This window comes from Cherax quadricarinatus, chromosome 3, assembly GCF_038502225.1.
Source record: "Cherax quadricarinatus isolate ZL_2023a chromosome 3, ASM3850222v1, whole genome shotgun sequence".
Lineage (NCBI taxonomy): Eukaryota > Metazoa > Arthropoda > Malacostraca > Decapoda > Parastacidae > Cherax > Cherax quadricarinatus.
Genome location: NC_091294.1, coordinates 43725374 through 43742208, shown reverse-complemented (window position 1 = coordinate 43742208; position 16835 = coordinate 43725374). Strand labels below are relative to the sequence as shown.

The 16835-nt window shown below is 38.5% G+C and overlaps 1 protein-coding gene across 1 annotated transcript in view; it reads right to left on the bottom strand.

The window, feature by feature from the left end:
* The window catches only part of LOC128692835 (disintegrin and metalloproteinase domain-containing protein unc-71), a 740447-nt gene that overhangs the window by 263322 nt on the left and 460290 nt on the right, over positions 1-16835 (bottom strand). The window contains exon 17 of the mRNA XM_070093277.1: positions 5565-5639. Coding sequence (XP_069949378.1) covers positions 5565-5639 — 75 coding nt within the window. The remainder of the gene's footprint in view (positions 1-5564; positions 5640-16835) is intronic.

Here is a 16835-nt window from a genome sequence, read left to right as displayed (position 1 = left end):
TGATAGTGAGGTGTGGGCTACCCCTTTATATACCTTCCTTTGATGCTTTACTTTCATTGTTCCTTGATAATGTGAGTAATCATGAAAGCACTTGGAACTTCTCTATTCTTTCACAGTGGTTGTTTTGCATATATATATATATATTTTTTTTTTCAACAAGTTGGCCATCTCCCACCGAGGCAGGGTGACCCAAAAAAGAAAGAAAATCCCCAAAAAGAAAATGCTTTCATCATCATTCAACACTTTCACCACACTCACACATAATCACTGTTTTTGCAGAGTTGCTCAGAATACAACAGTTTAGAAGCATATATGTATAAAGATACACAACATATCCCTCCAAACTGCCAATATCCCAAACCCCTCCTTTAAAGTGCAAGCATTGTACTTCCCATTTCCAAGACTCAAGTCCGACTATATGAAAATAACTGGTTTCCCTGAATCCCTTCACTAAATATTACCCTGCTCACACTCCAACAGATCGTCAGGTCCCAAGTACCATTCGTCTCCATTCACTCCGTCTAACACGCTCACGCACGCTTGCTGGAAGTCCAAGCCCCTTGCCCACAAAACCTCCCTTACCCCCTCTCTCCAACCCTTTCGAGGACGACCCCTACCCCTCCTTCCTTCCCCTATAGATTTATATGCTTTCCATGTCATTCTACTTTGATCCTTTCTCTCTAAATGACCAAACCACCTCAACAACCCCTGTTCTGCCCTCTGACTAATACTTTTATTAACTTCACACCTTTTCCTAATTTCCACACTCCGAATTTTGTGCATAATATTTACACCACACATTGCCCTTACACAGGACATCTCCACTGCCTCCAACCGTCTCCTCGCTGCTGCATTTACCACCCAAGCTTCACACCCATATAAGAGTGTTGGTACTACTATACTTTCATACATTCCCTTCTTTGCCTCCATAGATAACGTTTTTTGACTCCACATATACCTCAACGCACCACTCACCTTTTTTAACTCATCAATTCTATGATTACCCTCGTCCTTCATAAATCCATCCGCCGACACGTTAACTCCCAAGTATCTGAAAACATTCACTTCTTCAATACTCCTCCTCCCCAATTTGATATCCAATTTTTCTTTATCTAAATCATTTGATACCCTCATTACCTTACTCTTTTATATATATATATATATATATATATATATATATATATATATATATATATATATATATATATATATATATATATATATATATATATATATATATATATATATATATGTGCAAGGGGCTTGGACTTCCAGCAAGCGTGCGTGAGCGTGTTCGATAGAAGTGAATGGAGACGAATGGTACTTGGGACCTGACGATCTGTTGGAGTGTGAGCAGGGTAATATTTAGTTTAGGGATTCAAGGAAACCGGTTATTTTCATAAAGTCGGACTTGAGTCCTGGAAATGGGAAGTACAATGCCTGCACTTTAAAGGAGGAGTTTGGGATATTGGCAGTTTGGAGGGATATGTTGTGTATCTATATACATATATGCTTCTAAACTGTTGTATTCTGAGCACCTCTGCAAAAACAGTGATTATGTGTGAGTGTGGTGAAAGTGTTGAATGATGATGAAAGCATTTTCTGTTTGGGGATTTTCTTTCTTTTTTGGGTCACCCTGCCTCGGTGGGAGACGGCCGACTTGTTGGAAAAAAAAAAATAATAATAATAATAATAATAATACTAATAATAATATATATGTATATATATATATATATATATATATGTATTTATATGTATATATATATATATGTATTTATATGTATATATATATATATATATGTATTTATATGTATATATATATATATATATGTATTTATATGTATATATATATATATATATGTATGTATATATATATATGTATTTATATGTATATTTATATATATATATATGTATATTTATTTATATATATATATATAGTTATATATATATATACGTATTTATATGTATGTATATATTTATATAAATATATTTATATATATGTATATATATATATATATATATATATATATATATATATATATACTATATATACTATATATATACAGTGGACCCCCGCATACCACACGCATCGCATACCGTACAATCCGCATACCGCTCGCTTTTTTCGCAAAAATTTTGCCTCGCATACCGCCCAAAAACCCGCTCACCACCCTTCGTCCGAGACGCGTCCAATGTGTGGCCTGAGCCACGCTCACATGTTCCGCCGGTGGCATTGTTTACCAGCCAGCCTCCGCGGTAACATCCAAGCATACAATCGGAACATTTCGTATTATTACAGTGTTTTTGGTGATTTTTTTCTGGAAAATAAGTGACCATGGGCCCCAAGAAAGCTTCTAGTGCCAACCCTACAGCAATAAGGGTGAGAATTACTATAGAGATGAAGAAAAAGATCATTGATAAGTATGAAAGTGGAGTGCGTGTCTCCGAGCTGGCCAGGTTGTATAATAAACCCCAATCAACCATCGCTACTATTGGTGGTACAGCTGCTGATGCACTGTCAGCTGCTGCTGCACTGTCAGCTGCTGCTGCACTGTCAGCTGCTGCTGCACTGTCAGCTGCTGCTGCTGTTGTACCACCATCAGCTGCTGCTGCTGCTGTAGCATCGTCTGCTGCTGCTGTAGCATCGTCTGCTGCTGCTGTAGCATCGTCTGCTGCTGCTGTAGCATCGTCTGTTGCTGCTGTAGCATTGTCTGCTGCTGCTGTAGCATCGTCTGTTGCTGCTGTAGCATCGTCTGTTGCTGCTGTACCACCATCAGCTGCTGCTGCTGCTGTAGCACCGTTGTTGGTGTGGCTTATTGAGAATACCAAGAAACAATTAACCCCAGAGGATTTGCCACTCAGGATAACCCAAAAAAGTCAGTGTCATCGAAGACTGTCTAACTTATTTCCATTGGGGTCCTTAATCTTGTCTCCCAGGATGCAACCCACACCAGTCGACTAACACCCAGGTGAACAGGGAAAAATGCCTGGAACTAGTGCTCATATTGGTGAATTTAAAGCCAGCAAAGGTTGGTTTGAGAGATTTAAGAATTGTAGTGGCATACACAGTGTGATAAGGCCTGTTCTGGAAGAAAATGCCAAACAGGACCTACAGTACTCAGGAGGAAAAGGCACTCCCAGGACACAGTGTCTCATCAGTCATTGCTGCATCTTCAATAAAGGTAAGTGTCATTTATTCTTCATTTAGCAGAGTAGTACATGCACAATATATACTGTGCATGTACTACTCTACTATTGTGCATGTATCCTTCTCTTTGTGTGTAGGAAAATGTATATTTCATGTGGTAAATTTTTTTTTTTTCATACTTTTGGGTGTCTTGCACGGATTAATTTGATTTCCATTATTTCTTATGGGGAAAATTCATTCGCATACTGAACATTTCGCATAACAATCAGCCCTCTTGCATGGATTAAGGTCGCTATGCGGGGGTCCACTGTATATATATATATATATATATATATATATATATATATATATATACAGTGGACCCCCGTTTAATGAACTTTTTTCATTCCAGTAGTATGTTCAGGTGCCAGTACTGACCGAATTTTTTCCCATAAGGAATATTGTGAAGTAGATTAGTCCATTTCAGACCCCCAAACATACACATACAAACGCACTTACATAAATACACTTACATAATTGGTCGCATTTGGAGGTGATCGTTAAGCGGGGGTCCACTGTATATATATATATATATATATATATATATATATATATATATATATATATATATATATATATATATATATCTATACACACACACACACCCAGATTTTTTTTACCAGGCCAGCCATTTCCCATGAAGGTATAGTGAACCAAAAAGAAAGGTAACATATTCACCATCATTCATTCAGTAGCTTTCTTGGCAGAAGTGTGCAGACTTTACAATCAAATGACCCTGTGAACTGCAAAATCTACACCCTTCCTTTACAGTGAAGGCACTGTATGTCTCAAAGCAGTTTCCCTGAATGTGTGTTAATCAAGAGATGGTTGAAGGATGTCCTAAAGTGAAAGGGATGACCATTTTGTGGTTGTGATTTTAGAAGTGGGCCAGCATACCTTAATAACGAACACTGTACAACCTGTTTCATGCATTCACAACATCTGCTGACTTGCTATCCTATTCATCCAGTCACAGCTTTACCTAAATGCATTAATGCAACAAATAGTTCCCTAGCTGTATTTAAGTAGTGTTCACTTATATGCTTTAATGTTAACATCTGATCTAACCATCCCTTGCTCTTCCTGAATCCTATTTGTTCCTTTGTAATCCTAATATATATCTTACCTCTAATATTTTCAAACACAATTCTACCATACACTTTACCAGGTATTTCCAACAGGTTTATTCCCTATAATTTTTCCACTCTCTCTTCCTCTTTTACCTTATAGGTATGTAAATATTGGCATGCTCTTCCAATATTTACACACCTTCCCTTCTTCTATGCATATCTTTAATCCATATATTGAACACATGCAGCCACCACTCCAAAACTACATATATCCCCACTTACTTTTAACATCTTAATTCTTTATCTCATCTGTTCCAGCAGTTTTACTTACTACCATTCTACCCACTGCCTCACTTACTTTTCCCTACATTCACCTCTGGCTTTTCCTTACTCCTACAAGATGTTATTCCTCCCTGCCCAATGCATGTATTCCTCATGTGATAACAAAAGTTAACAGAAGTTAAGTACTGTATGAGTGAGCAGCAGTCAGATGCCAGATGGAGAAAAAATGTTGTAGATATTAACAATAACTGCATTAAAATGTACTAATAGGGAGTTTTTCAAGTGAACTGGAAATGAAACATCAATATCCTCCCAAAATCTTGAAAGAATAAAATTTCAGCTTGAAAAATCAATTGTAAATAAAAAAATCCATATTTTCTTAAAAATGTGAAAGACAGTCAACTTGCTCAATCTAAAACTTCAAGACATCTTATCAGTGGTACCATGCATGCCTCAAGTCTCCATCATCCGATGTACAGGTAATTGTCTTACACCAATTATCAAAAGAGAATGTCTTTGCTTGAAACTCCCACCTAGATCCTAAAACAACAACTTGAGCTTATCTGATGATGACCTCTCCATCATGCAACTAAACACAAAACAAAATAATGTTCAAAGAGGGTAATAAAAGCCATACACCAGCCAATATCATAGTGATATGACTGACCATTGTTTTGGTACTGTGAAGATGAAACCATAAACGACACAGAAAATGTAAAAATCCATCTTTGGTTCTCTGATAAGCACAAGAGCAATACAAGTAAAACATCATCTATATTAAGCTCTAGTGGTGATTTCCATTTATCAGTGAAAAGATTAAGATTTTATATGTAATTATTAAGCAGCAATACCAGATGCAGTGAAACATGCAGTCACTTTTATGGATAGGATCCAAATGGAGCTGATGAATAGATATGTAATGGAGCAACTTGTAGACAAAGCTATACATCTGAAGTCCAGAGTAGAAAGCAAAGCTCCATACAAGAGGAACAAAGGTATGAAAGAAAGCTATGACTGCAACCAACCTTGTACCACTTAAAGATGAATGTGCACTATTTGGCCAATTTCTTGAGGTGATACCATCACGTGCTGAGATTGATCTGAAAGGGAGTATCAGTGAATCCCAGTCTGTTGTGAATGGTAACCTGCAGTGTTGCTTGACAAAAATGTTATACAGGAGCAAGATTGTTTTATGCAACCACTGCTGAAGGTGAAGCTGAAGAGGAGGCAGTGTACAAGTTTATGGGAATATAAACTGGTTATGAGGTTGCAAATCTTTCTGTTGCTATTGTTAACAACAAATTGTCTATGTCTTTCTTGACATTACATTTCAAATATAGTATGGTACATACATACAAGAGCACAATATAGCAGTTATGAAAGAATGGTTAAAGAGGCACTATATAAAAAAATTGCTCTTGTTCAGGTTGTGAATGTCATATTTCAAAGCTTTCTTAGATGCAAAGTACCATTCAACTGGGATTTGTGCATTCTCAGTCCCATACAAAATGAGTACACTAAAAATAAGATTGATGAAAGCCAAAATAAAAAGCTGAACTGGATAATTTTAAGGGTAATAACTAGGGTTTAGCAATTAGTTTAACACCTACTCATGCTTGTTGATGTTTACAGGATTCAAAAACTTTTAGTATAATTGTGTAATAATATTCTACTACATTAATGCCCACTAGGATAATGGTGAATAAGAAACTAGTTCAATTTCTCTCATGTACAAGACTCAAGTATTATCACCAAAGCGAATGTAAATTTTATAACTACCAGTAGAGTATATACAGTTAGATCATTATATTACAAAGCAAATCTTGTACCTACTTAAGAACACCAAAGGCAAAGACATGTGTAGCAGAGCACACCTTTACTGGAGCAATGTTTTGCACTACGAAGAGCTTTATCGTGATTTCAAAAAGCCCTCCTTAGATTAAAACACTGTTGCAGAAAAAAGCTTGATAATCATCTTGTTGAGGTTTTTATGCTGTATCAAGCACCTGCTTTCTGATGTCCAGGGAAGAAGTACAGTATTGCCCAAAGCTGGGCGATGAAAGGAAATTCTTTGCAAATAAAAACAGGAACAAAAGTTCCTAATTAGGCCAGGGGGACCCCTATTACCTAAGCCCCGGCAGGGCAGGACACCTATACCCCCAAGGCTCTGCACTGCTACTTTTGTCTTTATCTTCAGTCGTGTTGGCAGTATGCCTTTTAACTCATAAATGGTCCAAATGTATATATACCTTCTCTCACGTAGTGCCCCAAATTTTTCGAGAAAAAAAAAATTGTTTTTTTTTTAGTAGGAAAAAAGAGCATATGGTACCCAGGCATCCCCAATTATTTTAACATGGTGCACAGTGAGTGCTCACACCTATTCTCTCATGTCTAGGCGACTCAGGCTTATCGTGGCAATGTTGAATGTATGACAAGTAAAACGTATATGTACGTTTGGGGCACTAGCGGTAAAAACGTATATATACGTTTGGACCGTTTACGGGTTAAAACTGTCACTCTTGAAATTTGATTACCAGTAGCTTAATTTTTACTTTAGATACTTGGCGAAGTTCTGAAGTCTTCAATATAAAAGTACAGAAATGATAATCATTACACACATCATCAAATTTTACTTATAAAGAAATGGCAACCAAGGCGAGAACTGCTGATTTTTTAACAGAACCTAGAGGTCAAATTACAGTACCTCATTTATCAGTTTTTTACACACACATGCGATTCAAAACTGTTTATAACATTCACACAAATAGCATATTGCTGAATATTGGCAGTGCTACATAATCTCCAATCAATACCCAGATTGCATCAGAATCTTCAACACTGACAAAATTTGATCTGTCAATGTTTCACTTGATTACGGATATAAGATTACTGTGCTCTGTCAGAATCAGAATTAGGAAAGAAAAGTTTTTTTTAAGAGAGAATGTATAAATGTAGAAATGGAAAGCAATAATACTGTGAAACTGAGTTGTTTAGGAAACTAAAAACCATATAACACTGCACTGATCACCAAAATCATTTATAATAGTAAACACATGCATTATGCAGCAGGTCAATACCCAATATTATCTACAATATCTTTCTCATTCTCCATGGGGAAATGGAACAGAATTCTTCCTCTGTCAGCTATGCGTGTTGTAAGAGGCGACTAAAATGCCGGGAGCAAGGGGCTAGTAACCACTTCTTCTGTATATATTATTAAATTTAAAAGGAGAAACTTTTGTTTTTCCTTTTGAGCCACCCCACCTCAGTGGGATACGGCTGGTGCGTTGAAAGAAAGAAAGATCTTTCTCATTCCTTTATGAAAAATTAAGATGAAAAAAAAATACTGAATCTATAGAAAATACCATAACATTTTAGTCTTTGAACTTTTGTTGGACAAAACTAGAATTGCTAATGTCAATTTGAATTAAAAAACAGCCCTAGTTACAGAGATGCACATCCAGGAACTCAGCAATTTATTCACTAAAAAGGCTCCCCACTTTATCTTTTTCTTAGATGCTAAGAAAGAATTTAACATTAATACAGCATCTGAAAATTGTAGTGCAGTAAGGCAACATTGATGAATTAAGTGCAGTTCTGAATAACTTAAGTAAAAGTATAGCCAATACATGTATTTAGGAACTACTTATATTGCCAATCTAGGCCATGCTGTTATGTTTCTGCCTAATCCTATGATGCTGCTGTTGCTTTATACTAGATGACTGACAAATATTAAGCTTTCACAGCCGAACCTAGCATAATTTATAATAGTTCTGAAGTATGAAAAACTACTTTCTGGGAAGGTTTCACCCACCACTGACAGCAACTTCATATTGTCAGTATAACCTCAGTAATACAAGAAATCATGACATAATTGCAAACAACTCACTGAACAGAGGGTTCAAACCTAAGATAAGCCAGCAGGCTAGTGCACTATCCACTGGGGGTTTGAGCCCCACTATGTCCAGTGAATTGTATACAATCAAGTCATGCAACGTATGAATAAACACAGACTCCTTGAGCAAGCTACAATTCCATAACATCCCAACTTGAGCATATCACAAGGCCAGTGGAAAGTAAATATATGCCAATCACATATGTATACATACAATGAATACAGAAAATACCAATGCATTTAGTAAAAACAAAAAAGATTATAGGTATAGGTAGTAGGTTGGTAGACAGCAACCACCCAGGGAAGTACTACCGTCCTGCCAGATGACTGTGAAACAAAAACCTGTAACTGTTTTGCATGATGGTAGGATTGCTGGTTTCTTTTTCTGTCTCATAAACACGCTAGATAACAGGGATATCTTGCTACTCCTACTTACACTTTGGTCACACTTCACAGACACGCACATGCATATATATATATACATACATCTAGGTTTTTCTCCTTTCTCTAAATAGCTCTTGTTCTTTTTTATTTCTTCTATTGTCCATGAGGAAGTGGAAAAGAATCTTTCCTCCGTAAGCCATGCGTGTCGTATGAGGCGACTAAAATGCCGGGAGCAATGGGCTAGTAACCCCTTCTCCTGTATACATTTACTAAAAAAGAGAAGAAGAAAAACTTTATAAAACTGGGATGCTTAAATGTGCGTGGATGTAGTGCGGATGACAAGAAACAGATGATTGCTGATGTTATGAATGGAAAGAAGTTGGATGTCCTGGCTCTAAGCGAAACAAAGCTGAAGGGGGTAGGAGAGTTTCAGTGGGGGGAAATAAATGGGATTAAATCTGGAGTATCTGAGAGAGTTAGAGCAAAGGAAGGGGTAGCAGTAATGTTAAATGATCAGTTATGGAAGGAGAAAAGAGAATATGAATGTGTAAATTCAAGAATTATGTGGATTAAAGTAAAGGCTGGATGCGAGAAGTGGGTCATAATAAGCGTGTATGCACCTGGAGAAGAGAGGAATGCAGAGGAGAGAGAGAGACTTTGGGAGATGTTAAGTGAATGTATAGGAGCCTTTGAACCAAGTGAGAGAGTAATTGTGGTAGGGGACCTGAATGCTAAAGTAGGAGAAACTTTTAGAGAGGGTGTGGTAGGTAAGTTTGGGGTGCCAGGTGTAAATGATAATGGGAGCCCTTTGATTGAACTTTGTATAGAAAGGGGTTTAGTTATAGGTAATACATATTTTAAGAAAAAGAGGATAAATAAGTATACACGATATGATGTAGGGCGAAATGACAGTAGTTTGTTGGATTATGTATTGGTAGATAAAAGACTGTTGAGTAGACTTCAGGATGTACATGTTTATAGAGGGGCCACAGATATATCAGATCACTTTCTAGTTGTAGCTACACTGAGAGTAAAAGGTAGATGGGATACAAGGAGAATAGAAGCATCAGGGAAGAGAGAGGTGAAGGTTTATAAACTAAAAGAGGAGGCAGTTAGGGAAAGATATAAACAGCTATTGGAGGATAGATGGGCTAATGAGAGCATAGGCAATGGGGTCGAAGAGGTATGGGGTAGGTTTAAAAATGTAGTGTTAGAGTGTTCAGCAGAAGTTTGTGGTTACAGGAAAGTGGGTGCAGGAGGGAAGAGGAGCGATTGGTGGAATGATGATGTAAAGAGAGTAGTAAGGGAGAAAAAGTTAGCATATGAGAAGTTTTTACAAAGTAGAAGTGATGCAAGGAGGGAAGAGTATATGGAGAAAAAGAGAGAGGTTAAGAGAGTGGTGAAGCAATGTAAAAAGAGAGCAAATGAGAGAGTGGGTGAGATGTTATCAACAAATTTTGTTGAAAATAAGAAAAAGTTTTGGAGTGAGATTAACAAGTTAAGAAAGCCTAGAGAACAAATGGATTTGTCAGTTAAAAATAGGAGAGGAGAGTTATTAAATGGAGAGTTAGAGGTATTGGGAAGATGGAGGGAATATTTTGAGGAATTGTTAAATGTTGATGAAGATAGGGAAGCTGTGATTTCGTGTATAGAGCAAGGAGGAATAACATCTTGTAGGAGTGAGGAAGAGCCAGTTGTGAGTGTGGGGGAAGTTCGTGAGGCAGTAGGTAAAATGAAAGGGGGTAAGGCAGCCGGGATTGATGGGATAAAGATAGAAATGTTAAAAGCAGGTGGGGATATAGTTTTGGAGTGGTTGGTGCAATTATTTAATAAATGTATGGAAGAGGGTAAGGTACCTAGGGATTGGCAGAGAGCATGCATAGTTCCTTTGTATAAAGGCAAAGGGGATAAAAGAGAGTGCAAAAATTATAGGGGGATAAGTCTGTTGAGTGTACCTGGTAAAGTGTATGGTAGAGTTATAATTGAAAGAATTAAGAGTAAGACGGAGAATAGGATAGCAGATGAACAAGGAGGCTTTAGGAAAGGTAGGGGGTGTGTGGACCAGGTGTTTACAGTGAAACATATAAGTGAACAGTATTTAGATAAGGCTAAAGAGGTCTTTGTGGCATTTATGGATTTGGAAAAGGGGTATGACAGGGTGGATAGGGGGGCAATGTGGCAGATGTTGCAAGTGTATGGTGTAGGAGGTAGGTTACTGAAAGCAGTGAAGAGTTTTTACGAGGATAGTGAGGCTCAAGTTAGAGTATGTAGGAAAGAGGGAAATTTTTTCCCAGTAAAAGTAGGCCTTAGACAAGGATGTGTGATGTCACCGTGGTTGTTTAATATATTTATAGATGGGGTTGTAAGAGAAGTAAATGCGAGGGTCTTGGCAAGAGGCGTGGAGTTAAAAGATAAAGAATCACACACAAAGTGGGAGTTGTCACAGCTGCTCTTTGCTGATGACACTGTGCTCTTGGGAGATTCTGAAGAGAAGCTGCAGAGATTGGTGGATGAATTTGGTAGGGTGTGCAAAAGAAGAAAATTAAAGGTGAATACAGGAAAGAGTATGGTTATGAGGATAACAAAAAGATTAGGTGATGAAAGATTGAATATCAGATTGGAGGGAGAGAGTATGGAGGAGGTGAATGTATTCAGATATTTGGGAGTGGACGTGTCAGCGGATGGGTCTATGAAAGATGAGGTGAATCATAGAATTGATGAGGGAAAAAGAGTGAGTGGTGCACTTAGGAGTCTGTGGAGACAAAGAACTTTGTCCTTGGAGGCAAAGAGGGGAATGTATGAGAGTATAGTTTTACCAACGCTCTTATATGGGTGTGAAGCGTGGGTGATGAATGTTGCAGCGAGGAGAAGGCTGGAGGCAGTGGAGATGTCATGTCTGAGGGCAATGTGTGGTGTGAATATAATGCAGAGAATTCGTAGTTTGGAAGTTAGGAGGAGGTGCGGGATTACCAAAACTGTTGTCCAGAGGGCTGAGGAAGGGTTGTTGAGGTGGTTCGGACATGTAGAGAGAATGGAGCGAAACAGAATGACTTCAAGAGTGTATCAGTCTGTAGTGGAAGGAAGGCGGGGTAGGGGTCGGCCTAGGAAGGGTTGGAGGGAAGGGGTAAAGGAGGTTTTGTGTGCGAGGGGCTTGGACTTCCAGCAGGCATGCGTGAGCGTGTTTGATAGGAGTGAATGGAGACAAATGGTTTTTAATACTTGACGTGCTGTTGGAGTGTGAGTAAAGTAACATTTATGAAGGGATTCAGGGAAACCGGCAGGCCGGACTTGAGTCCTGGAGATGGGAAGTACAGTGCCTGCACTCTGAAGGAGGGGTGTTAATGTTGCAGTTTAAAAACTGTAGTGTAAAGCACCCTTCTGGCAAGACAGTGATGGAGTGAATGATGGTGAAAGTTTTTCTTTTTCGGGCCACCCTGCCTTGGTGGGAATCGGCCAGTGTGATAATAAAAAAAAAAAAAAAAAGATTATTTGTAATTCAGCCTAAAAAGTTATAAATAATATAAATCCAATTAATTTCCTATATCAAACAAATGTGAGTCCATCACAGATGCACAAAATGTGCATATACAAAAAAATCAAAGCATTAATAAGGAAACAATGGAGAAACACATGTCTTGTTTGAATGTTTACATCTGTGGATTGGCATTTAGAAAAACAAAATTTGTCCCTGTGTGCCCTTACAAATGATGCGATTATACAAATGATTGCACTAATGTATACAGCCCTCGATAAAAATGAATATCCACTGGGGCCCTTCACTGATCTACGAAAAGCATTTGATACAGTTGAACACAATCTCCTGCACCTAAAACTAAATCATTGTGGCATCAGAGGACATTCCCTTGATTACCTAAAATCTTATCTTAATCATAGACACCAGCATGTATATGCAAATGGAGTCAACTCCACTATCCAGCCAGTAGCTGTCAGAGAGCCCCAGGGTAGTATCCTAAGCCCACTCCTCTTTCTCACCTACATCAATGATCTCCCCAATGCATCCCAACTCCTTAAACCAGTTTTATTCACAGACGACACTACTTATTTCTATTCCCATTCAAACCCAGCTATACTTAGAGACACTGTAAACAACGAGCTGCTAAAAATATATACTTGGATGATGACCAACAAACTCACTCTCAACATAGATAAAACATACTTCATGCTATTTGGAAAGAGAGCCTTAACCCTTTGAGGGTCGGTCACGTACATACATGTCTTAACAGCCAGGGTCAGTCATGTACTTACATGCCAAAATTCTAGTGCCTTCAAATCTGGTGGAAGAAAGCTGGTAGGCCTACATATGAAAGAATGGGTCTGCATGGTCAGTGTGCACAGTATAAAAATATTCTGTATTTGTGGTTTAAAACAGCGATTTTGCAGTGTATTTTTGTATGGTATTCATGGTTGTATTCTCGTTTTCTTGGTCTCATTTGATAGAATGGAAGATATATTACAGAAATAGAGCTGATTTAAATTGGTTTCATGATGAAAAGTACCTTGAAATTGAGCTCAAATTAGGGGGAAAGTTTGATTTTGCCGATGTTCAAAAGTAAACAAATCACGCCATATGTCCAATACACATCAACTGGTGAGTCTAATATTCTTTCACAAGTGTGCTGATATTATTTACACCATTTTTACAATAATGCAGTAGTCTGCATCACAGTAAATTTTCTATTTTTTTTTTGTGAGAATAAAAATTCAAAATGGAAAGCAAGAGTAATATAAGAGGGGCCTGGAGATGTGACTAATGAACAGACAAAATATTATTTTAGTGCCAGAAATGTCTGTCTTGTTTATTCTGGACCCTATATTGTAATTGACATCTTTTGAAATTTGTGTGAAATTGTCTAGACTTAAGCAGTTATTATGTACTAGGATAAATCTGCCCGAAATGCCCCAGCATGATAGTGGCTTTCTTTGTACTTAACGAATCAAAACTGTAAATACACATTGTAACCTTGCAAAGAAATAAAATCTTTGTCTTTTTCTATGTTCACAACTCAGATGTTTGCAAGTAAGGAGACGACTATTTTGTTACATGTCTTTTGTTATTACCACATATCCAATTATATTACCCCAAAGAACTAAAATATATTTAATATAACTCAATCATTATGTATACCCCACATTAACTATCATTTTCATAGCCTAATGGTATTATTCTTAGTCTCACAAAATTGTATTGACACAATTGCAAACAAACCATACCACGGGTGTGGTTTGAACCCGCGGTCAGAGAGTCTCAAAACTCCAGACTATCGCGTTAGCCACTGGGCCAGCTAGCTTAATAAGATTCGTCCAGCTAGGTATATTTCTATACCACAGGAAGGTTAGCATAGGCACCACTGTGTCCTCAAATGCAAGTTTTTACAGACGAATCTCCTGCTAGCATGGCCGTGACGAACTCTAGCTCAAGTCCCCTCAAAGTTGTCAACATGACTCACGAAATTGTAATGACACGATTGCAAACAAACTATACCATGGGTGGGGTTTGAACCCGCGGTAGAAATATACCTAGTTGGACGAATCTTATTAAGGTAGGTGGCCCAGTGGCTAATGCAACAGTCTGGAGTTTTGAGGCTCTCTGACCGTGGGTTCAAACCCTCCTGTGGTATGGTTTGATTATTCTTAGTCGTTTGTAAATCCTGTCTTCAGTTTAATACATCACACACAACGTTACCTATGATACATACAAATTAAACCAAGACAGTTTTTTGACCCTTAACCCCTTCAGGGTCCAAGGCCAAAATCTGAAGTGGTGCTCCAGTGTCCAAGAAATTTTGAAAAAAAAAAAAAAATATTTTTACTTACAGAATTAAAGAGCATATTTTTGTGAAGGTAATAAGACAAAATTTTTTTTTTCTGATCAGTACTTACCAAGATACAGTGCCAAGAAGTTTGTCCAAAATGATGTGGTGGCGGCAACATCGACGAATTCCACATACGCGCATTACTTTATTTAGCGGTTTTTATAGTTTTTTCTTTTCTTTTCCAATTTTTTTCTTTTCCTACTAACATTTGGGGCCTGAGAGACCAATACTGTATACAGTGGACCCCCGCATACCGCACGCATCGCATACCGTACAATCCGCATACCGCTCGCTTTTTCGCAAAAATTTTGCCTCGCATATCGCCCAAAAACCCGCTCACCGCTCTTCGTCCGAGACGCGTCCAATGTGCATCCTGAGCCACACTCACATGTTCCGCTGGTGGCATTGTTTACCAGCCAGCCTCCGCGGTAACATCCAAGCATACAATCGGAACATTTCGTATTATTACAGTGTTTTTGGTGATTTTTTCTGGAAAATAAGTGACCATGGGCCCCAAGAAAGCTTCTAGTGCCAACCCTACAGCAATAAGGGTGAGAATTACTATAGAGATGAAGAAAAAGATCATTGATAAGTATGAAAGTGGAGTGCGTGTCTCCGAGCTGGCCAGGTTGTATAATAAACCCCAATCAACCATCGCTTTTATTGGTGGTACAGCTACTGTACCACCGTCAGCAGCAGCTGCACTGTCAGCTGCTGCTGCTGTTGTACCACCATCAGCTGCTGCTGCTGCTGTAGTACCGTCTGCTGCTGCTGTAGCATCGTCTGCTGCTGCTGTAGCATCGTCTGCTGCTGCTGTAGCATCGTCTGCTGCTGCTGTAGCATCATCTGCTGCTGCTGTAGCATCATCTGCTGCTGCTGTAGCATCGTCTGCTGCTGCTGTAGCATCATCTGCTGCTGCTGTAGCATCGTCTGTTGCTGCTGTAGCATCGTCTGCTGCTGCTGTAGCATCGTCTGTTGCTGCTGTAGCATCGTCTGTTGCTGCTGTACCACCGTCAGCTGCTGCTGCTGCTGTAGCACCATTGTTGGTGTGGCTTATTGAGAATACCAAGAAACAATTAACCCCAGAGGAATTGCCACCCAGGATAACCCAAAAAAGTCAGTGTCATCGAAGACTGTCTAACTTATTTCCATTGGGGTCCTTAATCTTGTCTCCCAGGATGCAACCCACACCAGTCGACTAACACCCAGGTGAACAGGGAAAAATGCCTGGAACTAGTGCTCATATTGGTGAATTTAAAGCCAGCAAAGGTTGGTTTGAGAGATTTAAGAATCGTAGTGGCATACACAGTGTGATAAGGCCTGTTCTGGAAGAAAATGCCAAACAGGACCTACAGTACTCAGGAGGAAAAGGCACTCCCAGGACACAGTGTCTCATCAGTCATTGCTGCATCTTCAATAAAGGTAAGTGTCATTTATTCTTCATTTAGTAGAGTAGTACATGCACAATATATATTGTGCATGTACTACTCTACTATTGTGCATGTATCCTTCTCTTTGTGTGTAGGAAAATGTATATTTCATGTGGTAAAAATATTTTTTTCATACTTTTGGGTGTCTTGCACGGATTAATTTGATTTCCATTATTTCTTATGGGGAAAATTCATTCGCATACCGAACATTTCGCATAACAATCAGCCCTCTTGCACGGATTAAAGTCGCTATGCGGGGGTCCACTGTATAATGTGTATATATAAACTCACTGTATCGAACACAATAACCGCATTAAGTTATTATCATACTATTGTTTACCACTGTTGTTTATTACAATAAACATGCACAAATCTTGTACAGGTCTCCCTCAACATTCGCGTTTTCAACTTTCGCGGGCTTCACACATTCGCGAATTCCCAACCGCCAAATTCCCAGCTGCCAAATCATATTTAAGTTTACGGCCACGAGTCCTTACTACCCTCCCTCCGACTCCTGCAACTGGCAGCCAGCCCTCCCACCACTGTGTGGTGAGTGTTTTGTTTGTTCATTATTTGCTATGAAACTACAGTACAAATAATGTAAACCTATCCATGACTGCATATTAGAATGTCTATTCGGACAGGTATTGGAAGGTGACATCATTCAAATTCAAATTCAAAGTTTATTCTCTATAAAGATTACAATGTTGAATTTACAGAATTTGGTTGTTGTGTGGTTTACATGTAGTTAAA